General features: G+C 40.7%; 1 protein-coding gene and 2 pseudogenes across 2 annotated transcripts; 1 reads left to right on the forward strand and 2 right to left on the reverse strand.

Annotated features, from left to right (window-relative positions):
• Window positions 1-27,427, reverse strand: part of LOC147257017 (uncharacterized) — a 221,177-nt pseudogene that overhangs the window by 55,634 nt on the left and 138,116 nt on the right.
• Window positions 284-26,984, reverse strand: ccdc40 (coiled-coil domain 40 molecular ruler complex subunit). Of its 2 annotated transcripts, XM_086210746.1 has the most exons (20): window positions 26,966-26,984; window positions 26,142-26,228; window positions 25,607-25,755; window positions 24,199-24,316; window positions 23,708-23,838; window positions 23,466-23,549; window positions 22,994-23,213; window positions 20,038-20,195; window positions 19,554-19,676; window positions 8,558-8,679; window positions 8,040-8,283; window positions 7,725-7,907; window positions 5,325-5,570; window positions 4,983-5,196; window positions 3,848-4,017; window positions 3,671-3,762; window positions 2,839-2,953; window positions 2,085-2,273; window positions 1,843-2,001; window positions 284-976 (listed from the first exon to the last, which is right to left on the reverse strand). In XM_086210746.1, exons 3-20 carry the CDS (start codon window positions 25,748-25,750, stop codon window positions 725-727), a joined length of 2,964 nt encoding a protein of 987 aa, XP_086066872.1. In that variant the 5' UTR covers window positions 25,751-25,755; window positions 26,142-26,228; window positions 26,966-26,984; the 3' UTR covers window positions 284-724. The 2 variants fall into 2 exon arrangements, with proteins under 2 accessions (XP_086066872.1, XP_086066873.1); XM_086210747.1 differs by lacking the exons at window positions 25,607-25,755; window positions 26,142-26,228; window positions 26,966-26,984 and having other exon boundaries at window positions 285-976; window positions 23,708-23,833.
• On the forward strand, window positions 15,920-17,479 carry LOC147257022 (uncharacterized; annotated as a pseudogene).

The following is a 27,427-nucleotide window of genomic DNA, read 5'->3' on the forward strand; positions in this document are numbered from 1 at the left end:
GTATCATTTGAATTAAGGGGACTTCATTTAAAAATAGTGTGTTATTCAAGAGAGCCAAAAATAGGTTTGTTTAACCATTGACACCCTTGGTGATTTTGTAACATTTGTTTGCTTTTCTTTGTTCAATATCTATGCGCATGAAACGTAATTTGTTTGTGGAACGAAGTCAAATCATAGTAATTGGACAGCTGTAAAAGAACCCTGAGAGATTAGATGATTTGACAATTTGCTTTAATAATTCCTAATCATAGTAACACACATATAGCAACAGACTGCTTTCAGAGGCAAACATTGTGGGAAGTACAAAGTCCTGTTTTAGAGAAGGAAAGGTCAGCAGCTGTATAAGCTGTCAGACAGCATGAGGAAACTGGGTCTCTCATTCTGTTAGCTAACTTGCGTGTGAACTTTACTGTATGTTTAGCGTACTATAAAGGGATTATGCACTCAATTGGTGGTTTACAAGACATCATACTGTAAACTTCACACAGACATCAGTGTACTTGCCAATAACAATAAATCTGAAAAAGTTACAAATAATGTGGCTTACGTTCAAAGAGGAAATTGCTCCCTCTGGTGCATGGTACTAGGCAGTTCTTGAGACTTACCTACCTACGTATGTGGTTCAACTCACAATCCTCTTAAATCAGAATCTTTCATGTTGTTACATTCATCTGTCCTGGGATGCACTCACTCCATCAGTTTATGCCAGGCAGCTCCCACAAAATCACTGATGGTTGAGGCCTTGCAGCTCTGTGTATGCTGCCAGAGCTAGGGACAGTCTGTGCAGTGTCCCCTGGTGATGGGGGAACTCCTCAAGGACGCGGTGTATGATGGTATGGATAGCATACACTCGCTCCATCTTTCTCTGCAGGGCAGCACCAACAGACTCACTGGTGGACGAAGCCTTGTAGCTGCCATCGCAAACATCCTGCAGCTTCTTGTTTCGGCTCTGAAGGGCCAATAGGTGATCTAGATTCTAGAAAGCAGGGGAACAAAGGTTGTGAAATGTGTCTGTGTATTTGGGTTTTGTGTCAGTCACTTTTTTTGAAAATGTATCAGTGACTACAGCAGGTGAAAAACTATCAGAATTATTTTTGAAATTCTCTGTTTGTGGGTAGAAAAAAAGATGAACCAGAAAGTTGAGTTCCCTTGACCCAGGAACCTGATCTAATAACCATTTGGACCACACCTCAATGACAGCTAACTGAGGATGCATATTTCAGTTCTTACTTAGACTTGCCGTTATACTGAGAATGAATTTCCTTCAATAAATTAACAAGAGAACAGACATTGAACAAGATTTCTTGACAATGAACAGCACCACCTTTCTTTCACAGTACATCATATCACATTTTACTCATCTCCAATTAGCTCTATTTTGGTACTGGGACTGAAATAACCCCTAAGTGTGGCAGGGGGAATCTATAGTGGTGTAATTTTCAAGCAGGTCAGTAGCAGTAAAGCCAGATTTGGGGTTTTCGTGACGTTATGTGGCTGTTTGTCATAAAAGGGACAGCATGGTTTTGCAGGTTACTATTTAACTGACTTATCCAGAGGTAAAACAATATCAAAGCAAGTTAAAGCACTTATAGTAGTTTGGCTGTTTCATGTGTTGATTATGTAACATTTAGGATGAACTAAGCTCATTTGGCATCTTGATGGGGTGGTACAAAATATTAACAGGTATCTAGCCAAAGCAGTGATGAAATGTCTATAGATAATAAAGCAAATGGAAAACACTGATATAATACACACAGTATTAAATGGCTCAGTTGTCCACACGTTTGAATTGTAAAACATACTTTCAATGTAGGAAATATTATGTTGCAGTGCGCTCTGTACCTTGACTTTGATATCCTTGAGATTTAATATATCAGTGTCAAGGGTATGGCTGGTGCTGTGCAGTTCATTCAGCTGCTGTTTCTGCTGCTCAATCCTGTCCCTAACACCCTCCTGGCTCTCTTCCAGCTCCTTGACCTCTTTCTCACACTCTGCTAGATGCTGAAAACATACATCACATACTGTATGTAAGATGACTGCACAACATCCCTAAAACACAGTCACTGAAAATCCACATCTTCCACCTTGTGGGTTTGCTGGATCTTGCGCTGTACACCCTGGATGATGCGATTAAGTTCGCCTTTGGTTGTGTGCCTGTGAGAGTTGTGGACTGTGGCCTCCCAGCGTTGGGCAATGTGCTCCCTCCTTTCCACTGCTGCCTCACTCTTCCTCAGCAGCCACTCCTGCTCCTTCATCAGTTGGCTGAACCGCACCTGCACAGATATACACACATAGATTTGAGTCCACAAACCTGGACAAAGAGCAAAATATTAAATAAAAACAAGCAAATCATTAGCAGGTGATCAAACATATCTGTCTTTCTGTTGATAGATATTATGAATATGATGGTCAAAGTAAAGAAAGATACAGACAGGGCATTACATGCCTGTGAGCTGTACAACACATGTTTGAGAAGGATTGGTGTTACGTGACCTATGAGTATAGAATATCCATGCAGTATTGTAATAATGACCACTGAGCAGTCATGTCATTATGTGGCACAAACTGCTTAGTTCTAATGGGTCAGGATGGCTGCTGCTTTGCATTAAAGAGCCTCTTGTACCCTAGATGAGGCTGACATCATTACCTGGAAAATATCTATTTCATAAACAACTCAAAAGTTCAAAATGCAGATCACAGTACTGCTTTCAGGGGATTTGCCACCTTAGAGTAAATTTGTACATCTTCACAAACAGACAACCAGATAATAATTAATCGTTACTATTAATCAGTTCTTCATAGTGTCTTGACAAATTTTACACTTCCTTTTGTATTCACCTCCATACGGTGTATCTCAGCTTTCATCATCTGGATATCTCCCACTTTTGAGTCCACAACTGAACGAGTCTCTTTTGCCATCTTGATCTTCTTGTCCCACAGCATGATCTGACGCCTGTTGGTCATCCATGAAAATGTTAAAAATATACCAAGTACATAAGGTATAAGCAGTTATTGTACAGGGGGGGAAAGGAAACCAGTCCGATATAAAGGATTTTTTTCAAACTGATGTGAATAAGACAAAAGTGATTTAAAAATGAGGTATTAACTAACAACATTACATAATTTTTTGGCATTACTCAAGCACTAATACACAAGACAATTTTTGTTAAATGTCTTTAATTTGGTGGATGGAGTAAAAGTGTATCAGAGTGAAAGTGAACACAGAAATCAATCACCAAATTCCATATTTGCATGAACAAGAACAGCAGCAGTGTCTACCTTTTGCATTAATATCAAATTACTAAAAGTTGTGCACAAAGCACACAAAACATGAAAAACTTATTAAATGTAAAACTTTGGCACTATGTGACCATGACAGGTAACTACACTTAGTGAACAATGAAGATGGGCACACAAATAGAAAACAAAAAACACTTTGTCATTTAACACTTCTACAGATTTCAGACTAAGCAGAAGACTTATATGTTCTTATTCATCACTGTTGGGAAGGTTTTGTGTTGGTCAGTGTCTCTGGAAGATTGTTGCTGCTAACCTTGGTTGATGTTAGAATGTCCAACTGACCAACTGATTACTGGGATTTCAAAGCATGGTAATCAAAATGTGTTTTACAGACATGGAAATATGAGATCAAAATGGAGAAGGAACTTACTCAGCCTCAATCAAACTGTTGAGGAGACTCTCTTTGTCATCCCGTGCCTTCTCATGTTTCAGCTGCATCTCAACAGACTCCCGCTCTGCTTCCTAAAACAGAAAGATATATCAATAATGAGCAACACCATGGTCAGAAAAGACAAAACTATTAGTGAATTAAACAGCTGTGCCATGCCTTAAGTCTATGGAGGAAGTCTGTTTCCATCAATGTGTTCTCCTGCTTCAAGGCCTGGCTGAGCTGTCCGTTCATACTCAGCAGGGTGTTCAGCTTCAGCAGGTCTCCTTGAAGAATCTTTGTGTTCTTCTCTAGTTCAGCAGCCTCACGATGCTCTAATTCAACCTCACCTGGTAGGGTGGGAGTTCAAATTGACTGTTGTTGTTGTCTCTTTTATACATCACTAGAGCAGTGCCTGTTCAAAACTTGTCTATTCAAAACAGGATTACTGCTTGACCTCTAGCAACTACTTCATCACACAGACAAACTAGAAAGGACCCAGTGCATACCTCCTCCAAGGCAAAATTTCATCCCTTAGCACTTTGGCTCAGGTCTTAATTAAAGCTATGCACATCAATAGTGGGAGTATGTTGCAGTGTGTGGCTGTTGAACCTGATAATATTTTGATTTTACATGAGAGAGACTTACATGTGGACTGTGGTGCAATTAACATTTCCTGTGTTCACTAAGTGACAATGCATGCTTACTACATTAAGTTGCGGTACAGCAGGTGAAGACAACACAGTGTAGTTGTGATGTAAATTGATGGTATTTGTTACTTCCCATAACCACAAGGTGTTACTATGACTTTGATTTAAATTCAGCTTGTAGATGTCTTCAGGCCAGGACTCCATTTAACACCTGTAATGTGGAAAAATTCTGACCATGAGGAGTCTAGTTACTACAGTTTCCTCTTCGAAGCTAAAATATCAAAATTGGCTGCTTTGCCACAGTAATACTGTTTAAACAAAAACTCACAGTCAAAACCCATTACCAAGCTCAAGAGTGTTTTCTGAACAAATGTGAAATGATGCGTCAACCCTCAAGGAGAGGAACATTAAAATGTAAAAAAGCCATGTCATTTCCTGTTGCAACTAGGTCTTCACTGTCTCCTTAACAAGATGAAGTCCTTTGGCAGAGCTCTGACACTCTCTTAGCACAAGTTTATTCAAAGTCAAATTCAACACAGAACTTTTTGGGGTCCCCTGCAATGAACACACTAAGTTTGACATTGGTTGAATCAATGACTGTTGAGATAATTGAGGAGGAGACCTATTTGCAGCATATACAGTGTATAGATACAATACAGACGTACTCTCTAGGCGAATGTTCTTCTGTTGTCTGAGAGTGAACTCTGCCTGCAGCTTGTGCATGTCTTTGCTGTTTGCCTGTAGGCTCTGGGTCAGTCCCTCAAGTGCCCCCTGCCATTTCACCCAGAGTTGCTGGTCACTCCTGATTTTCCACACCATCTCCTCAAGCTGAGCAGTTAGCGCCTCTGCCTTGATATGGAGAGGACTGAGGTCTTCATGCTAAGAAAGCAGGCACACACATCACATTTTTTACATTTCCTAATAAAGATAAGTTTAAATAATGTGTTAATATGCATCCAGATAAACATCGGTCAACGAAGGATCATGGGTTCTCCAGAATCTCTCACCCCTGTGCTGGCTGCGATTTGATGGATTTTGTTGTTGTAGTTGGTGATGGTGGTCTGTTTTTGCCTGATGAGTGTAACAAAAGAAGCAATCTTAGCCTCATTGGATGTGACCAACTTGTTGTTCCTTTTGATGTCCTCATGGAGGGCCTTCTGTGTGAGGGCAAGGCTGTCCAGATTCTGTCTTTTCACACTGCCCTCCAACCCTGCAGCTGCTACCTCACTCTCCAGCTTCCACAGTTGAGCCACCTAATGGCAGAAAATATACAGACATTGCATCTTTCTCTTTAGTCTAAAACACAGTACATGCATTGAACATATGCTGCACAAACAACAGACACAAACATAAATAATGTGTTGCTCTGCCGAGCAAACATAATGAAGTACCTTCAGGCTCAGGCTCTAATTAATAACTCTTGTCTCAACTACTGCAATTCATTATTTACATGCACAAATAATGCAGCAGCAGTCCCTCTATTGTTGATAATGAAGGAAACATAATTAGCAAACAACACTAGAGACTGGGTCCACTGTACCAGTACTGACTTAACTTATTCCACACTGAGACCTGTATCACTGATTCAAAGGATTCTAAAAGTTGCCAGGTTAAGACATAAAACAAAGGGCGATCGTGCTTTTACTGTTCTAATGGAAAAAACTCCCTGTCTGTATCAAATCATTTGAGTTAGTGTCTCCATTAAAAAAAGGTTTCAAAACCACAACTGGTACTTTTTTCATAGTGATGTTTTTATCAATGAAAAATGGCCATCAACAACCTTTTTTTTAACCCACGACTGACATGGTGGACAACTTGACACCATGATTTCATGTCCAAAACCTCAGCCTTGAGTATCTTCCAACAGTGATGCCAGTTAATCTAGACTTGGACTTTTACTTGCACACCTCATCTCCCCCGAACTGTGCAAAGTTCTCTGTTTTTGTTGTTGTTGTTTCCCTTGTTTCTCTTTTTTTCTTTCTCTTGTCTTATTTTATTTGATTATTATTTTTGTATGCTTATTTACTTACAATTTACTTAAAATGTAAAAATTGGATGGCTGAGAAAGATGGTACTGTTTTAGCTTTGTGACATGTACTGCCATACCTAAATAAAGAATTTTTAAAAATAATCTAGTCTTTTCCTTCTCTAACACAATCAAGCAAGTAATAATACTTTGAAATTGTTGCAGCTGCTTCACCTGATATTTCATAAAACAATGTCAGTGTAAAATAAGTATTACACTCTATTACTCCCTTCTATGCTGTAAAGGTAAAAATACATGCAACCTAGCTTAGTTATGCAATACTTAACACATTCTGTAGGTGATCTAGGTCAGTGTCAGGGGAATATTGATGTGCATCGGGATATCACATACATAATTTCAAATGAGACACTGTTGAGAGGAAAAAATATAAATAAAGTTTTGTTTTCTTTGTTGGGGAGACAAGACTAAAATGTTGATGTGTGCTAAGTGAAATTCCAGTTGCATGATATTTTCCTTAGTGTGTATTTTGTATGTTAAAATGAGTTGTTATAAGAACTCACATTTCTGTACCAAGTCAATGAAAAAAAACAAAACCGAAAACACGTAATTACATCTTTTTCTGTAGCACCAAAAATACAGACATATGTATGTAATTTTTAATAAACATTACAAATACAGTGCATCCTTCTCATATGAAGATGCTAGTTGATTACTCAAACAGTTATAAATAAAAAAATAACAGTGGCGGTCCAGTTTGCCTGTGCTTAATAGATGAAGTTAATTTCCAGGGTTTTGTTACAAAATGAACTAACAATCCCCTTCTTTGGAACTTACCTTTATCATCAGATTGTAATTTCAACAATTTATCTTTAATACTAAAGTAATTTTAGGTCCATTGACAGCCTAATAAGGCTTTAAGATGACTATCAAATGTGACTATAAATATTTTCATCTTAAATGTTCAACTGAGAAAAAATCCAGAATAGCTGCAAAAAAAACCCTACATCTTTTCAAATGTGGTTCTTTTATATTATATTGTAACCCTATGTTTGACCATTCCTTGAAATCTCTGCTGTCTGTATGATCTTAGTTTACGTGTTTTGCTTTCATTCTTCATGTTTGCGATCTTTTAGCTGTTCTGTTCTTAACTTTACAACTGTAGTTTTGAAACAGACATTCATTGTTTTTTACTGTGGTGTTATCATTTCATTATACTTATTGCATCCTGTCTTCATCCAATCCTCCATTTACTATACCCCATGCTGCATTATACAATCACACTTTAATTCTTCTCAAAATAGTGATTTCTAAATATAAGCAGAGTAATGATAGTGCTGTCAGATGGGACTGAACCTGTGAACATGCTTCTTGCTTTTCATCATTAAAATTTCAGAGATACTTGTTGAAAGCCTCTGGTTACCTTCTCCTTCTTGAGGGAGGCTATCTTGTTGGTAAGCTGCTCAGAGTACTTAGCAGCCTTGTTGTGGGTGAGCTTTTGCTGTATGTGGTTCATGATCCTGTCCTCCAATTCAAGGTGTACATCCCTTTCTTTCTCCAGCTCCTGCCTTTGATCCTTCAGCTCAGCCTCGTGAGCGCTGGTCTCCTACAGCGATGGAGGAAAAGAGAGATACAAAAAAGAATGCAAGGTCAGGCTGTGAAGTAATCACATGGCAAAGATAAGACAATACTGCAGCCAAAGGTCAGTTGAGCTAGTATCTCTCAGGTGTCCACCTACTTTAATGAGTCTGGCGAGGGTGCATTCTGTCTCCTGCAGAGTACGAAGGCAGGTGTTGTAGTTGGTCTGCAGAGCTTCTTGCTGGGTCTGCTTCTGACCAAGCAATTTTTTGGATGTAATAATGTCCATCTGGGACCAGTTTAGCTGCATGGTCAGTATTTCATTTCCCTCCTGCTCCTCCATGATGGATTTTTTGTATCCTTCAATCTCTCTGTCCAGTAAGATCACCTGGTGTTCGGCCATGCTATGGAAAGCAAGGAATGGTTTCATTTTAACATGAATTACCTGACCTGCTTAATCCCAGGTCACTGTTGCATGTCCCATTAACGTGTTGCATTCTCAAAATAAATTCTGCACAAATCTTTGTATGTTAAAACATGAGAAAACCTCAGTCAAAATGCTGGAGAGACCTCAGTTTATTTTTATTTTTCAGAGTAAAAATTGTCTGATGTCTGTTTGGAATACATTGATGCATTTAGAATTGATCAATAACTTGTTCATCCATTTCTCATCCTCACCGTTCAGCTTCCTGCATTGTACTGAAGGCCTCATCTCTTTTCCTCACATCAGCGAGGCTGCTGTTCCAGTGCTGCAGCAGTTGTTTGTGAACCATTATTAGAGACTCCATTTCCATTTCAGCCTGCACACATACATACACACACACAAACACACACACACACACACACACACACACACGCATGCACAGGTGAGGGGGTAGGAGACACAGGTCAAGTCAAATCAAGTCCATTTTATTTGTAAAGTGCCAACTCACAGCAAAAGTTATCTCACGACACTTCACAAGTAGAGCAAGTCTAGCACCACACTCCTTCAATGAATTTACACCCCACAATTCTCCATGAGCAAGCACATCCTGCAACAGCGGCAACGAAAACCTTCCTTTTAACAGGCAGGAACGTTGAGCAGATCAGGGCTCAATGGGGACGGCCTTCTGCTTTGACCGGTTGGGGGGAAAGAGAGCAGAAGAGCAGGGCAGAGACAAAGACAGAGAATGTAGGAAGACAGAAATACAGAATGAAAGCGAGGGGCAGAAATAAAGAGGGAGAGAAAGGGAAAGGGACTAGAGAGGACAGAGAGAAGGAGAGAGAAGCCCAGTGCACCATGGTATATCCCCCCAGCAGTCTACGCCTATAGTAGCATATCTAAGGGCTAGCCCAGGGGTGGGCAATCATGTGCCATCGAGGGCCGTGTGTATGCAGGTTTTCCTTCCAACCAAACACTTTAACAGGTGATTCCACTGATTAACACAGCTTCAGCCACAGAAGAGTGTTAATCAGTGGAATGTATGTTAGAAGAAGAATTTTTAATTCTATTCCTAATTTAACAGGGAGCCAATGCAAAGAAGCCAGTATAGGAGAGATACAGTCTCTTCTACCAGTTCTAGTCAATATGCAGGCAGCACCATTTTGGACATGCTGGAGAGTCTTTGGGACTTATTAGTACAGCCAGATACGAGGGAAGTGCAGTAATCCAGCCTGGAAGTGAAAAAAGAATAGACTAGCTTTTCTGCATCTTTTTGAGACAGGATGTGTCTGATCTTAGCAATGTTACGTAGCTGAAAGAGAGAAAGAGAGCAGACCTGGACATTTGCTTTATGTGAGATTTAAAGGACAGACCCTGATCAAATATAACTCCCTGGTTGCTTACGGTAGTGCTGGGGGCCAGGATAATACCATCCAGGGTACCTATCTCATTAGATAGGGTGTTCCCAAGTTGTTTTCAGCCTAGCACAATAACCTCAGTTGTGTCAGAGTTTAATAAAAGGAAATTGCGGGTCATCCATGTTTTTATTTCCTTTAAACAGGCTTCTAGTTTAGTCAGCTGATTTGTTTCATGTAGCTGCATTAGTACAGCTGCCTGTCATCTGCATAACTGTATAACAGTGAAATTGAATTGAGTGTTCCACACAGGGCCCTGGTGTCCAGGGCAAAGGGTGGATCAAAGTCCAAGAAACCAAAATTGATTTTATTTTATTCATCATTATTTTATCTCCTTGATACTATCTATTTCCTGCTTGTTTTTTTTATCCCCACAGGCCTAATGAAAAAATGTTATGAATTTTTTATGTTTGAAAATTACTGCAACTTCTTTTCCTGTAACACTCCAACAGTGTTTTGTAGAAAAAAAATTCTGCATATAACCCAGGTTCTCTGAAGGAGAGGAACACGATGCAACACATATAGTATCTCGCCCTCACTTGGCAGACTGAAGAGTCCTCCATTCACACCTTAATAGGCAAATGACATTTTGAGATGTATGTGAGGTCCCGCCTGCTTATATAAACATACATTACCAGATCAATCCTCAGCTTGATAACAGCTGCTCACCAAATCCAGTTGTGAGGCAGGGCAACCTAGTTTTGTATTTATACCATGCAGGAAAGGCACTGAACTAGGGACAAAAACCTTCCACACTCCAGTGCATCATAGATCCTGCAGAAGGGGCACAATGATGCACTGAAGGGGTCGTCACTTCCAAATGATAAAACCGAAAAAAGTGAGTTGAAAACCAACTAGCTGCAGAATAGATTATGCTCAGTGTTACCTTTTACACCAAGCCCACAAAGCTGCCATGCCTTTGGTTAAATTTGCCCTCACCTCACATGGTAAAGGTGATGAGGTGGAAAAGAGGTAGAGTGGAGTCATGGGGAATAGGTGCAGTTGCTACAAATCTCACATTGAGTGTATTGGGAAGTTCTCAATACTCCTGAAAAGCCACATATAGTGCAGTAACAGTACATGGTGCATGTTCGAGAATTCTTCAGGTCCTGCATGTCCACACTGCTGCTGCTTAAACCCAGCATAGGGTGTGCAGCCACATACTGTATGGTGTGTTTATGTGTACCAAAGTCAAGGCCATTGAGGGACTCTCTCCCCCACCTCCTGACAGCCACATACATGTGTGCTCATATACAGCACAAACTATATAATCATTTGTTTAAACATTTAATAGTTGTTGTATACATTTAATTAAGTTTTGATGATCTTGCATAGTTGTAATCATTATGTTTGATGATCTTCATGAACATTTAAAAAGAAAAAAACATTATCAACAGGCCTGTATTTACCGGAGGCAGATGATGTCAGTGGGGTCTTTGGGAAAACAACTAGCACACCTGCAAAAGTGCTAACTCTGGTAGATTCGGACTAGTCCAGATGGAGTGAAAAGAGGAGGAGACTCCCCAAAGTATCAAGGAATCTATGAAGAGTATAAAAGATTACGTTTTGAGAGTGTTGGGCAGTTTGTTCCCAGGAATAGCTTGGGTTTCTTTGTATCATTGCTTTTGTAGATGCAAAATAAAACTCTCTGTAATCAATATGAGCTGCTGCCCAAGAGCACTGGGAGAGGGGCGCTACCGCTGGCGCCATGACCAAGTGCTATGGGTCATTGCAGAGGCCATCAGCACAGGGATTTCCACCAGCAAACACCTACAACCAACAAGGCAGGCCATCGCCTTTGTTAGGGCTGGGGAGAAGCCACAGCAGCTCAGGAGTCAAGCTGGGGGACAACTGCCAGTCCTGGGCTGGCAACAGCCCAGGACTGGCAGCTGAAAGTCGACCTAGGGAAACAGCTCAAGTTCCTGGAGAACATCGCAGTGACCACACTCAGGCCAGACATGGTCCTGGTGTCGGAATCAACAAGAAAAGTGGTCCTGCTGGAGTTGACTGTTCCCTGGGAAGACAGGATGGAGGAGGCTTTTGAGAGGAAGAGAGCCAAGTATGAGGAGCTGGGAGTGAAGGGACTATAAAACAGGAGAGCCATCAAGAACATCAGCGACGCAGCAGAAAAGGCGTCCAGATGGCTGTGGATCAAGCGGGGCGATCCATGGACACAGGCTCTTAAGACACAAGCTGGGACTTGATCACCCCGGCTGGGTCCCCTGGGCGAGGGTGTCTGTTGTGAGACCCAAAACACCCAGTGAACCCAGGTGTCAACACTGATGATGTGTCTCAAGTTGCACCAAAAGTGTATTTTAGAACCAGTTGCCTCCAGTGACCATCATTGAAGTTGATTTTTCTGTACCCATCAGACCTGCACAAAGTTTTTTATTATTGAGACAACAACTGAAATCAGTCAGATCAAGCCCCGGAAGAAGTAAGACATGACAAATTGAGACCTTTACAACCATATGTCAGGGAGATCGCCTCCACAATCCAGTGGGAAAGCTGCTGCTTAAACAGATCTTTTCCCCCCAGACAGATAAGCAAAGCAGATGAACTGCAGTTTGCATAACCTCATACCCTGAGTGCAATCCATGTAAGCAAGCAGTAACAATCTCCTTTGTCCCTCAGATTCAACGGAAGTGGGGCTGAGGGGCAGAGAAGCTCAAAGGTAATAGAGCCATAAGCTGCAGGGAAAACCTGGCAAATATGCCTCATTCGGGCCTAAGGTGACCTTGGAACCATCTGAAGAGAACTGGGTACAAGAGGGATGCACAGATAAAGCATGTAGGTTACGTCACTTTGCAGAGGTCTAAGTAGAAGAGGTGCAGTCTTGACTAAAAGAAATATTATATACACAGATTCAAAAGGCTTAAACAGGGGACCACAAAAAGCCTCAAGCACAAAAACTACAACAGTTTTAACCCTTGGGCTCTGACGTCTTGACTCCCTTCTAGAAGTACACGGCTAGAGGGTGAGCACCGGGTGTCACATCCCAAAAGCCAACATGACAGGTAGATATAGCAGTCAAATAAACCTTTAGTGTGGACAAGGAAAGTCCCTTATTCAACAGCTCCTGAGAGAAAATCAAAAGGTCCTTCATTGAGTGCTGAAACCGCAATAAATTCCGACCCTAACACTGCCACTCAGACCTCTGTTGAATGATCCCCTGGCACTTTGGATTGTAGGTACAACAATATTGGTGCAGACCTTCAGCCATCCAACTGGACCTCTCAACAAGTAAGCATGCAGCAGCCAAAGTTAAGGGCACAGATAAATATATTCCCTCCTGCTTGAGAAAGGATATCCCCGATGAGAGAAAGCTGCCATAGCCCTGTTTGGCCTTGGGTGTGCTAGTGAATTGTTTCCCAGAAGTGTGTCCAGATCCATTAGGGAAAAGAACAAGGGGCAGTGGGTGGTTGCCCTGGAGGTGCAGAAGTCCATTTCCACCCTGCTGAAACTACACCAACTGATAAGACCTCCATTCCTCCAGGACCTCCCCTGGAGTGGAGATCTACCTGTGAATTGGATGGCCCTGACAGACAAGAAATGTGCACTGCACCACAGCAACAGAGAGTGAGACAGTTCCAGCAGGAGAAGTGAGACGGTCCTCCCTGTTTGTTTATATATGAAACCACCATTGTGTTTTCATTCCTGATCAGAACATAATGGCCTGTCAGGACCAGAAACCTTCAGAGTAAAATGCTGCCAGAAGTTTCAATTGGTTGACCTCCAGGGATTACATAGTGTGCACAGACAGCAAGACTGTGCCCAGCTTTTGAGTTTGAGTCTGCAGCAGTTTGAGTGGCACAACTGTAAGCATAGACGCCAAATTATTCGATAGGTGTAAAACTGGCAGGAGGATGTCGTCTCTGCTTTTTGTGGATGATGTTGTCCTCTTAGCTCCATCAGCAATTCCCCTGGAAGAGCTGGTGGAAGTGGCTGGGGAGAGGACAGTCTGGGCTTCCTTGCTGAGACTGCTGCCCCCGCGACCCAGACCAACCAGATAAGTGGAGGAGGACGACGACGACTGTTTCTCTGCTGCACGATGGCAAAGCAAGAGGAAAGACACATCGTCCTGGTTAGCTGATGCAGCAGTTGCTGCATACAGACCTTCCAACAATATGTCTTGTTGATCCTACGGCAAACCATGTACATCCAAACTCATGAGGTGCGTCATTCTCTATCATGGTGAGTGGCTAGCTCAAGACCTTGCCAGCATACCCATTCCAGGTTTAGCCAACCCATCAATGAGTGGTCTATGTGGTCAGTCCAGCCACCTCTCAGGACGTCAACCAGAAGCTTCCCAGAGTCAACCTCAGATGAAGCAGGACAAAAGAGACAAAGTTACAAGTCATGCTGTGCAGCAGTAGATTGTCCAAGCACTCACTCTTTGAGGAGGCAAATTCAAAGTTGGTGCTTCACGAGAAGCTATGCTATGCCACAGAGGTATTGTTAACTAACGCCAACTAAGGTAGTTGAGTAGGCACCAGCCTGACATGAAAACTAAACAGAGCTAACTGGCAGCAGCCAGCTAGCCTGTTCGTTGAGCACAAGAACTGAGGAAATACATATGCTTATATAAGTGGGTGGGGCTTCACATATGTCTCCTCAGGTCATTTGCCTTTTAAGGCATGAATAGAGGTGTCTTAAATCAGCAACACAAGGCCTTGATATACCATACTATGTCTTGCATCAAGTGAACTGAACTTCCATCAGCATGAGGGTGACAACATAATGACTAAATTTTCATTTCTTGGGTGAAATACTCCTTTAATGACATAAGCTCTAAACTGAAACCAAAATGGACGCATATGAAACCTTTTCCTCAGCATGTGTGAGTTACATTTTTACCTGATTGCATTAGTATGACTGCATAATCATTACTATTTTGGTAAACAGAAATTTCAGACAAAAGTAGTCCTTTTTCTTCACTGGCATAGTTTTTCTCTCCCCCTCCTGCAATCTCCTCTTTTCTGTGTAACCAAGCATGCCTGCGTCACCTTGCGGCTGTGAAACAATCATTTTCATCCTCCGCACAGCTGCAAATTCCAGCTATGTTCACTTGCTCAGATTCTGCTAGTCAATGTCCCTTGATTTAGCTGTTTGCATGTGTGCCCTTTCTGTCAATTTTTACAATCAGGAGTTGGCACATGGTGTATTACAGTTTTTCTCCATTGTTTACGCACAAATACTGGTACTTGAGACACAATGACCACAACATGTAACTCATGCACCAACCCACTGAAACAATTCTGCTAAACTACAAGCATAATTCCTGCTTTACAATAAAATTGCAGTCCTATAACACCTTTTTTTCAAAACTCTACACGCAATTCTCTGCATTTGGCACAATTTTCATAAAGAAAATCTCGTTTTCACAAGGAACACACTGTAATTCAAAATTCTAAAGTTAACTGCCTTACTATGCACACAACTCATCACATGTGCAAACACCCGTCACACAGTTTTACAATTAGCAATCAGAGCTTTAGCATTAAACGGCAACAGGTGAGCTCTTCTGTTTTGGAGAATGGATGCCAACATTGGAAACAGAAGCAGAGTAAGAGGACGGGGAGGATGAGGAAGGCCAAAGACTGTAATCTTTGATGAGACCTAAACCACTTTGGTTGACCATGTGGTCAATCTCAATCCTACCAAGGAATTTTTTTCTGTCTGGAAATAGAAAGTGTATGACTGAAATCCACAAATGCATATACCCCTTGTCCAAACTATGGAGATGTAGCAGTTGATGCTTTTCATGGCTGGATTAGCTACTAGTTACCAGGCAATATTCCCCCCACTGCTTGGCCAGGGAAAACTTGCTTGTGATGTGTGTGGATGAGGTGTTTTACACACACACACACACACACACACACACACACACACACACACACACACACACACACACACACACACACACACACACACACACACAAACAGTGGGGTATTTTGTCAGCCACCAATTGTGCAAGTTCTCCCACTTAAAAAGATGAGAGAGGCCTGTAATTTTCATCATAGGTAGACTTTAATTCCTCTGTAAAATAAGTATTTGGTCACCTACAAACAAGCAAGGTTTCTGGCTTTCACAGACCTGTAACTTCTTCTTTAAGAGGCTCCTCTGTCCTCCATTTGTTACCTGTATTAATGGCATCTGTTTGAACTCATTATCAGTACAGAAGACACCTGTCCACAACCTCAAAAAGTCACACTCCAAACTCCACTATGGTCAAGACCAAAGAGCTGTCAAAAGACATCAGAAACAAAATTGTAGACCTGCACCAGGCTGGGAAGACTGACTCTGCAATAGGTAAGCAGCTTGGTGTGAAGAAATCAACTGTGGGAGCAATTATTAGAAAATGGAAGACATACAAAACCACTGATAATCTCCCTCTATCTGTGGCTCAACACAAGATCTCACCCCGTGGGGTCAAAATGATCACAAGAACGGTGAGCAAAAATCCCAGAACCACACAGGGGGACCTAGAGAATGACCTGCAGAGAGCTGGGACCAAAGTAACAAAGGCTACCATCAGTAACACACTACGCCGCCAGGGACTCAAATCCTGCAGTGCCAGACGTGTCCCCCTGCTTAAGCCAGTACATGTCCAGGCCCATCTGAAGTTTGCGAGAGAGCATTTGGATGATCCAGAGGAGGACTGGGAGAATGTCATATGATCAGATAAAACAAAAATAGAACTTTTTGGTAAAACTCAATTTGTCGTGTTTAGAGGAGAAAGAATGCTGAGTTGCATACAAAGAACACCATACCTATTGTGAAGCATGGGGGTGGAAACATCATGCTTTGGGGCTGTTTTTCTGTAAAGCGACCAGAATGACTGATCTGTGAAAAGGAGAGAATGAATTGGGCCATGTATCAGGAGATTTTGAGTGAAAACCTCCTTCCATCAGCAAGGGCACTGAAGATGGAATGCGGCTGGGTCTTCCAGCATGACAATGATCCCAAACACACCGCCTGGGCAACGAAGGAGTGGCTTCATAAGAAGCATTTCAAGGTCCTGTGCTGCGTCTCAATTGCCAAGTGGCAACCTACGTCCTACGACTATGACCTACTGCTACAGCCTACTCCTACAACCTAAACACGGCGGCACCATTCAGACACCCTAGAAAATTGGCGGTGAAGCACGACCTCTGCTGGCAGAGCACAGACACCGCAAATAGATAGACAGCACCAACGAAAGCCCCCACCTGCTGGCCTGGCTGTCGTACTGCACTCCACTCTGAACGCACCTTTCACTCATTCTCTATTATTAAGCACATTAACGCATCTGTAAAGGTGTGTTCACACCAAATGCGACACGAATTTGTGAACACACCTTTAGTCATCAACAATGACTATAAATGTTAGTGTTGCATAAGAATGGGAGACTGTTGGCGGCGCAAACTTGGCCTGTGCATCCACAAGTTTTTAGGGGACGAAGAAGAAGTCCACCGTGCATTGTGGGCCATAGGTAGCTCCACAGGATGCACCTGAACCGACCTGCAATGTGGGCATGTGTAGGCTGGAATTTAGGTTGCGAAGTAGGTTGCTTCTCGCGCCAGTTGAGGTTTCGGACAGCCTATGACATCCTCTGCGACCTACGATCCAACCTATTTGGCAAATTGGACACAGCACTGGAGTGGCCTTGCCAGTCTCCAGATCTCAACCCCACAGAAACTCTTTGGAGGGAGTTGAAAGTGTGTGTTGCCCAGCAACAGGCCCAAAACATCACCGCTCTAGAGATCTGCATGGAGGAATGAGCCAAAATACCAGCAACAGTGTGTGAAAACTTTGTGAAGACTTACAGAAAACGTTTGACCTCTGTCATTGCCAAAAAGGGTAAATAACAAAGTATTTAGATGAAATTTTGTTCTGACCAAATACTTATTTTCCATTATAATTTGCAAATAAATTCTTTAAAAATCAGACAATGTGATTTGCTGGATTATATTTCTCTTTGTTTCTCATAGTTGAGGTATACCTATAATGAAAATTATAGGCCTCATCTTTTTAAAGTGGCAGAACTTGCACAATTGGTCGCTGACTAAATACTTTTTTGCCCAACAGTGTGTGTATATATATATACAAATATATATATATATATATATATATATATATATATGTATATATATATATACAAATATATATATATATATATACAAATATATATATATATATATTTGTATATATATTTGTATATATATATATATATACAAATATATATATATAAAAATATATATATACACAAATATATATACAAATATATAAATTTTTTACTGTAACTTTATACTGTAAATTCTTTTTTTATTTAGATCACTGTTTGTGCAATCTTGTGTTGGTTGGGACCTATACTGTGTACCGGTACATTGTTTTTGTGCGAAAAATAAAATGTATTACCGTGTATGTGTCTTCTGAGTATAAAAACAATATTCTAAAATATTTCATATTTTACAACACTGTGCTGTACTGTCTGAAGTAAGTTTCACACTGAACAAAAAGGCCTAAGTCACCACGATGAATGGAGAAGTGTTTTCCATTCATCATAATGTTTTACATTGAGCACATCAATACCCTTTTGAGAAGAAATAACATTGTTTTGAATATAAAGTTTAATCTTGCAGGAGAATTGAGGGGGGTTTGCCCATTGTGTGTATGTTTTTTGATTTGTGTGTAAGAGTTCTGAGAGTATGAGGCATGCTTTCAGAAAATAAGTGTAAAAAAAATAAAGAAAAACTGTATTTAGAAAATTGACCACATATACACCTGAAACAAACCAAAAGCCAAAAAAGCAGATACATAATACTGTCAGCCACCAAACTGATAGTTCACTGCTTGTGGAAACGGCACACAGGTGAGTTGAGACAGTGAAGCATTTCCCAGTGAAGGAGCTAGAGCTTTTTCTCCACCATTCATGAGACCAAAACATTATATGCTTGTAATTATTTGTGCCTGTCACAGCAATCTTGAACAGCCAAAATCTTTTTGGTTAATTCTTGAGTGCCAGTGGATGTTTATGGCAAATAAGGGAAATTCCCTAAATGGGTTTCTGAGATATTATGTGAACAAGAAGGGGATGGGCAGACATTTCAAAAACATGATACCTCTGGCCGTTGTACTGTGGTGCAGTGGTTAGCACTGTTGCCTCACAACAAGAAGGTTCTGGGTTTGAGCCCCAGCTCGGGCACAGGCTCTTTCTGTGTGGAATTTGCATGTTCTCCCTGTGCCTGCGTGGGTTCTCTCCACGTACTCCAGCTTCCTCCCACAGACCAAAGACATTCAAACGGGGACTAGACTGATTGAATACTCTAAAACTGACCATGGGCATTGCTGTGAGTTTGAATGGTTGTCTGTCTATATGTGTTGGCCCTGCGATGGACTGGCAACCCATCCAGGGTGTACCCCGCCTCACACCTGAAGGCTTCTGGGATAGGCTCCAGCCGCCCCGCGACCCTTAACAGGATAAGCAATAGAAAATGGATGGGATGGATGGATGGATACCTCTGGCCTACAGCTATCACCTGTGTGGAAACGGCGCTAAAATTAAAGGTAATAGTGGACAAAATTTGTTCATGTGGCCAGAAACCTTGTTAAAAATAAATGCTAGCTCTCTGTCTGCTGGATATATAAACTGGCAAGTTGACACCAGCATGTATAAACTAGCCAATGTATAGCATTTCTGTGAGTTAAAGGAAGTTATGCAGCTTTAACCTTTCACAAGTCCCTGCAAAGTAAGTACAATCACACATTAGTAGTAACATGTTGTGTTAAGAGCAAACATGTTTACTACTCGTTGGTGATTACATCAAACATTTGTCTCCCACCAACTATCCTTACCTCGGTGAGGGCCTCTGTAGCTGTCTGTGTCTCCTCTGCCTGGGCAGGAATTTGGGCATCATACATGGCCACCTGTTGTGTCAGTCTTTCCAGGTCCTTTGTTAGACGCTCCACATACATGTCCTAGGGACACAGGTGTATTTCAGTCAGTAAAATTATCAATCTTCATATCTGATGGAAACAACAGATATTTGTGCTTCGAGAATTATTTCACCAAATAGTAACTTCCTCTGGACTATGACTTGATAAAAAGGATGCAGATTAAACTGAAGGATGCATTTGAGAGTTTGTAAATAGACATTTTGAGTAGTTTTGCCATTGTTAATCTGTATCTATAAATAAGATGCTAGTGTTTGCTAAATTCTGGATTCAACAAGTCAAGCAAATGGAAAAAAAAAACTTAATTAATTCAAAACATCTAACAGTGAGCGCTTGAGTGGCTTACAACATTTTTTGGGGGAAGTAACCTTTTAAGTATGACTACCTGCTGGAGTTTCTGTTCCTCAGCCAGAGTCTTCTCCGCCCCCGCTTTATGTGTGGTGTTCTTCATGGCTTTAACATCAGAGCGCAAATCTTCACTGGCTCCTTGTGTCAACCTGACATACACCATCAGATTGTCTAGCTCCGCTTGTAACTGGGATACTACAGGTAGGAAACACAAAGCCTGCATTAAAAGAAGAAGAAGAAAGAAATACAGCCAATACATAGGGACAATCCATAGCTTTCTACCTGGCATTAAAACAGAAAAAGGAACTTGAAGATGCTGCACTTGCATTAGAAAGCTAAACATGGCCTTACATACACTAGAACTTTTTAGTGGCTTCAGATGAAGCCAACACAACTGTAGGTTCCATTACTTGGTTCAGAAGGGAGGGATAACGTCTATTCTTCTATCACAAATGCAGTTGATTCATCAATACAAAAGCTTAATAATATTTTTATGACTCTGTTGTTGCATCCGGCATCATCTATGCAGTAGCCTGCTTGGGGGGGGGGGGGGGGGGGGGCGTGGATGCACAGACAGAGACAGGAACAGGATTGACAAACTGGTACGGAGGTCTAGCTCTGTGCTGGGATGTCCCCTTGTGTCTGTGGTTGTGGTGAGTGAGAGGAGGATGTTAGCAAAGCTGATATCCATCATGGACAACCCCCATCACCCTCTGCGTGAGACCGTGGGTGCCTTGAGCAGCTCCTTCACTCAGAGACTGAAACATCCACCCTGCAGGAAGGAGTGCTTTCGCAGGTCATTCATCCCAACAACAGTGAGACTCTACAAGCTCCATGACGCTGAGAGTCACTCGGACACTTTTACCTCCTCCGTCACCTCCCCCCACTGTAGTCACTTTACGCACACATATTTATTATTTATTTACTTATTTATTTATCTAAATACCTCCAACCCTCCACCCATAATTGCAAACTGGGTATATCTGGTGTCTTTTATATAGTGTTTTGTACATACGTAACTCTGTATATAATGTTCTTCTCCTCTTGTAATTGAGCTGTGGTAACACACAAATTTCCCCATTGTGGGACCAATAAAGTTCTATCAATCAATCAGTCAATCAGTCAATCAATCAATCAATCTATCTATCTATCTATCCATCTATCTATCTATCTATCTATCTATCTATCTATCTATCTATCTATCTATCTATCTATCTATCTATCTATCTATCTATCTATCTATCTATCTATCTATCTAATACCTCAAATAGGGAGTTATTATATTTATTTAGTGATATATTTCAAACAGGCAGTTAAAGTTAGCGGTAAAATGAGTGTTGAAAAATCAGTAATAAACTTGTGCTGAATGTTGTGGTTGTGTATGATTGTTGTTTGTGTGCTGGACCCCTGGAAAAATAGCCATGCTTTGAGCAAGTGCTAATGGGGATCCACATTAAAATAAAGTATCACAACAAACTTTATAAGTCACCTGAAAGGCTATTATTAAAACAAAGGTGTATAGAAGAGGTTGATTTATTTTACAACAAAAATACAGAAAGACGCCTCTGGAACCGTCCTTGTTTTGATGTTGGTTAAGCTGGTTTCAGTGGGTGTTAAATCAGCTACCTTTGCTCACGGCACCATTGGATGGGTGTATACTACACGCTATATTATGAACACGTGAAATACAAAGGATTAGGTCTAGAGATTCAAAATTCTCCTTCTAACATGCAATGCCCTCTACAATCACCTTAATGACAGCGCTCATAGTCCCCTGTTATCCTGCTCTAACCCTTCACTCCCAGGACACAGGGTTACTTGTGGTCCCTCAAGCATGTAAAAGTAGAAGTGGAGCCAGAGCCTTCAGCTATTAAGCTCCTCTCCTGTGGAACCGTCTCCCAGTTTTGGTCTGGGATACAGGCACCCTCTCTATGTTTAAGAGTAGACTTCAGACCTTCCTTTTTGATAAAGCTTATGGTTAGGGCTGCTTAGGCTAGCCCCTAGCTATGCTGCTATAGGATTAGACTGCCAGGGGATCTCCCACGATGAACTGGGCTTCTCGCTCCTCATTTCTGTCCTCCTGTACCCGTACTTGTCACTAACTTGACCTCTTCTCCGGGGCCTCTGTGCTTCCCCAATTCCCAGATCCCTGACTGATGCTGCAGCTGGAGGAGACCTGAGGAGGTTCAAGCTCCCACCCTTCGTATCAGTATTAGTATTAGTTCTAGTAGTATTCACATTAGTCTTCTCAATACTGTACTGGCATTTACATCAGCATTGAGTTTGTATTGTATTTGCTAGCACATAAATGCACATACTACGCTGAAATTGATTGCTTGAGTAACCTGTAGATGTTATTATTAGCAGCTATTTGTTACTAGTTTGCCCCCCCGTTTTTCTCTCTGCTCGTCTTTGTCCTTCAGGCTTGTTCACATCCCCACCTGTCTGTCATTCCCTCCCTTCTGTTTCTCTCTCTTTATCTGTCCCTCTCTTTCTTTTTCAATGTCTGTCTTTTTCCACTATCTGTCTTTCTCTCTGTCCTGCTTTCCTGCTCTCTTTCCCCTAACCAGTAAAAGCAGATGTCTGTTCCTATTGAGCCTAGATCTGTTCAACCTTCCTGTTTGTTAAAATGCTCATGGAGAACTGTTGGGTGTAAATTAATTGAAGGAATGTAAAGTGCCATGGAATAACTTTTGTTGTGATTTTGCACTACACAATTAAAATTTAAATGACTTGACTAGGTCTACAGCTTCACAATTTGGTGGAAAAGGCATATAGTGATAAAATTAATAAAAATTTACTACTTGCTTTGTTATAAATACATATGCACACATATGACTGATAATTTGGAAATGTGTATTTCTCGACTCAAAACCTAGCATAAATTAAACATTAAAATTTTTTTAAATATATAGTAATTATGAGATGGCAATTGAGTGTGCAACACTAGACTGAATCAAATTATGAAACAAATAAGGAAGCAGGAAAGTCACCATTGGCTCTGGCTTTGCTCTTAATACTGGTAGCACTGGAATGTTGGAACCTTGCTGCCTCCAGTTGATCCTGAGCTTGCTGATGTCTGGCTTCAGCCTGGAGCTTTGTCAGGTGTCGTGCCTCTAGCCTGGCGTGGTGTGTGGCCAGGCGCTCCTGAACCTTGAATACCTCGACACCCATCTCCTGGAGGTAGCTGGTGTCTGCCTTCTCAAGGTCAAGCTGAAGAGGGATCTCATAAATAACTGATTATAATGGTCCTTTATACGTTTTTGTTTTACACACATTCTTTACTTTGTTGATTTGATCAATATTTTTGTTATTGTTTTATGCTATGCAGGTCAACAGCACCATCCTGTGAACAAACTGAAATTAATATAGAGAAGCTAATGTGTGTGTAAACTGCATGCTGTCTGCTTTCGCATGTGTGAGCACTAATACAGAAAAGATGCAAAAAATAGGAAAGCCGCTAACCTTTTCCTTGAGTTGGAGGTTGAGCCTCTCCAGCCACTTGCTGAGCTTGCTCTTAAGGGCGACTTGGTGCCTTTTGATCAGCGGCTGCAACAGATCAAATTTGGCATCACTAAGAAGGAGTTTTAAGGTTTATGCTGCTGCATGAGAACAGCATATATAATAGTATATAACATATTACATAGGAGACACTGATTAGGAGGTTTGGGATTGCTTGCATAAATACTGAAGGAGAAGGTACAGACATGGTCAGCATCAAGAACAAGGAACTCGTCCTTGTCATTCTCCCTCAGTGTCTCTTCGTCCTCCTCATCCTCTAGTGGTTTCAGGGTTGAGAGGTGGAGTGCCAACGGAAGCTGGGGAGCAATTTCCTGTTCTCCAATACAGAAAATCAAAGATGCTGTCAAAGCAAACCATAGCATGATATGCAATATTTATTTATTATAAATAGACACCTTGTTCTTGATTGACTGTGTTGTGCTACACTATGTACATAGTGAATAGTCTTGCGGACAATAAAGCCTTACAGCAGTTGCAAGCTCCCTTTGTTTAATCCAATTAAAGGTGGTAACAGACATTTGAATTAGGGGAACCAACAGAAATTAGTTGTGCTCAACTCCAGGTCCATGCAGTTAACACTAATTTTCTGGAGGCGAATTTATTTCTCCTCAGTATGATAAAATACCCAGTATGGGCTCCTGCTATTTTGTGTTGTTTTGTACTGAACTGTAATCACCTGTAAAATTCATGTGTGACAGGCCTAAATGTCTGACTTCAGGGGAATATTCATCAACACTGCTTTGGTTAAGATGAGTCTGTGGGGCTGGGTCACCAGGCTCTGATCCTGACAGATCCTTCCAGCACAGAGAGAAAGAATAGATTATGATTTTGACATATAACAGAGGCATTAAATGTGCAAATTTAAGCATTTTAGAGTAGCTGACAATTGGTGTCTCATGGGACTAACACAGGTAAAAGGCTCAAACTCTTTCATGTGTTACTGTATGCAAGTTTAAAATTACTGGTATACATGACATAGTGTGTGAATTCTATGATAAATGCTGCAAATGCAATATCACAGCACCAGTGCAAACGATGAGGAGTTGATGAATGACTAAAAGAACTGACCACATGGCATGTACCAAATACTTTTTATGAGAAACCCCCATCTGTATGTCATGTCAACTGAATGAAAGTAATGTTGGATGTAACAAAAAACTGAATGACATCTTTCTATTTGCTCACAAGCGTATAATTTTAAACAGTCAAAGAATTATAGTTTAGATTTAGCCATAGATACTACCCCACAAAAGCAAACATCTATAATTTCTTCCTTCTTAAAACAGTTAATAAATGTACTTTTTGTGGTTGTGAGTGGAAATCTGTGGTTGTTTTTATGTCAGGTTTTTGGTTTTATTTGCAATAATACATGTCAAACATTTTTAAGAAGACATTATATTCAGTAAAATCGATATATCCCCTGGTGGAACATATGTTAATGATTTAGTTAAAAACCAATAAAACTTTAAATAAAAAAAACTTTAACAAGCAGAAATAAAGTTAATAAACCAAAATTACTAGATTATTTAAACATTTCAATTTCATTATATAGCAGATCCAAATTATGATTTCCTTCCCTTTTCTCTCCCTCTTTATCTTTGCACCCCTTTCCTTCTGTATTTCTGTCTTTCTTCATTACCTGTCTTTGTCTCAGCCCTGCTCTCCTGCTCTCTTTCCCCCCAACTGGTCAGGGCAGAAGGCCGTTCCCATTTAGCCTGGATCTGCTCAATGTTCCTGCCTATTAAAAGGAAGGCTTTTGTCGCCGCTGTTGCAGGATGTGCTTGCTCATGGAGAATTGTTGGGTTTAAATTCCTTGAAGGACTGTGGCACTAGACTTGCTCTACTTGTAAAGTGTCATGAGATAACTTTTGTTGTGAATTGGCGCTATACAAAATAAAATTGACTTGTGTCTCCTACCCCCTCAGACATTTTGTCTTCTGTTTTATTTATTTTCTGACATTAAACTACGCTCTAATGTCATTTTACATTAACATGAATTGTTATTTTCTTCATTGGTTTTTGTGAACATTTTTATTGTTCACTGGTTCAGCCTAAAGTTTCTAAGATTTCAGATGTCACATTACCTCTCGAGCAGGGACACCCTTCTGCACACGGTTCTCCCCTGTTGCGTCACTTTCGTCCAGCTGACTGCCTTCTGTCTCCACCTGACTGTTGAGGATCGCTCCCCTCTCCTCCTGACCGCATCCTTCACCTCCAGCGCGCTGCATTGGGTCTGCAGAGCAATAGTTTCGTTTGCCTGAGTGTTTCCTGACGACATGTTTCTCAACTTTAAATTATTGGTATTTCAAATCGATAGAATATAACTAATTACAATGTACTTCCATTGAATTGCGGATTTTTTATTTAACTGAATCGATAAGTAAAGTAGCTTGTCACATAAATATCATATAAATCACTTGTATCTATCAAAGTTAACGTTGGCACCAGCACTAGCTAACGTTAGCTGTAGCAGGATTACTGAAATCGTGTGCAGTTAGCTCGTTCATTGACGGACTTGAACTACAATCATGTACAGCTCGTTATAACGATTGAACCAATATCAATACAGCGTATAAATGACTACTTTCCACTTTTTGTCAGCTACACTTATTTTCTTACCAACGGAGCAATGTCACAGACAAGATTCTTCGGCTCGTATTCAACCTAACACAGTGGCGTTGCTTGGCAACCATAAACTTCCTATTTCTAGACAGATATACAGAAGAAAAGAGAGGGACAGAGATAAAGAGGGACAGAAAAGGGAGGGAAATCAAAATTTGGGTCGGCTAGATAATGAATGTATGTATATATATATATATATATATATATATATATATATATATATATATATATATACACACACACAAACACACACATATATGTGTGTGTACATGAAATATGTATGCAGATATACACACATACTTATTACGTATATATATATACATATATTTATATATATATGTATATATGTATGTATATATCTATGCATAAACAATATGTATTTAATGTTTTGGATTTACTTTTCATCACTATTTCCACTATATTCTCACTGAAGGCATCAACACTCTGAACACATGGAATTGTGTAGTAAATTTTTTTAACCATTTCTTGCAGAAAAATTGAGTATTTTTTGTGATTGTTGCAGGCAAAACCTCTTGATTATAGAGCACATTTTCTTAAAAATGCGATGAATATGCAGAATATTTATACAATCTTATGTGTATTTTGCAAAAATTGTGGGAACTTGCAAAATGCAGTTTAATGAATAAGAAAAAAAAGTGATTCCCCAAGTCTTTTTTCTCACTAGGCTACTTCATGTAAAGAGTAATTTCTCATGATGTCCTTTGATAAGACAGCACACTATGTCACAGAAAGTGCTTGGAAAAATTAAGTTCTCTATTTGTTTTATTTCAGACCTAAATAAACACATGGCTCACACTTACAAAACGTTGACTAGTCAAAAAAGTTCCAAGCTTATTTTTGTTGGCAAAAGAGACTGATATGTGGGCTTCATCGTGTCTTCCTCACAGTGTTGTCGGCTTTCCAATGACGTCACTTCACAACGTCCCCAATAACAATGGGCATTCAGACTCTTCTCAGAGATTCGGCTTCTTTGGCTCGGCTCTCTTAGAAGAGCCGGCTCTTACGGCTCCCAAATGGCTCTTCAGTTTTCATTCTGTATCACAAGCAATTTTTGATTCAGTGTTTTCATAAACGCTTTATTTTTATGTATGTAACTTTTAAAACTAAACACAACCACAGCAATCAAACAAATCAAACATACAAATCAAATGAACAAAGTGTGGACAAAGTATGAACAGAGTGTCTAGTGGAAATTGGCATTCAGGAAAGCCAGATGCCTCAGTTTGGATGGGCTGATCCGATTTCTCCTCTCTGTTACAATT

The sequence above is a fragment of the Aulostomus chinensis genome, chromosome 8 (assembly GCF_037954235.1).
Source record: "Aulostomus chinensis isolate RoL2024-O1b breed Wild chromosome 8, RoL_Achi_v1.0, whole genome shotgun sequence".
Classification (NCBI taxonomy): domain Eukaryota; kingdom Metazoa; phylum Chordata; class Actinopteri; order Syngnathiformes; family Aulostomidae; genus Aulostomus; species Aulostomus chinensis.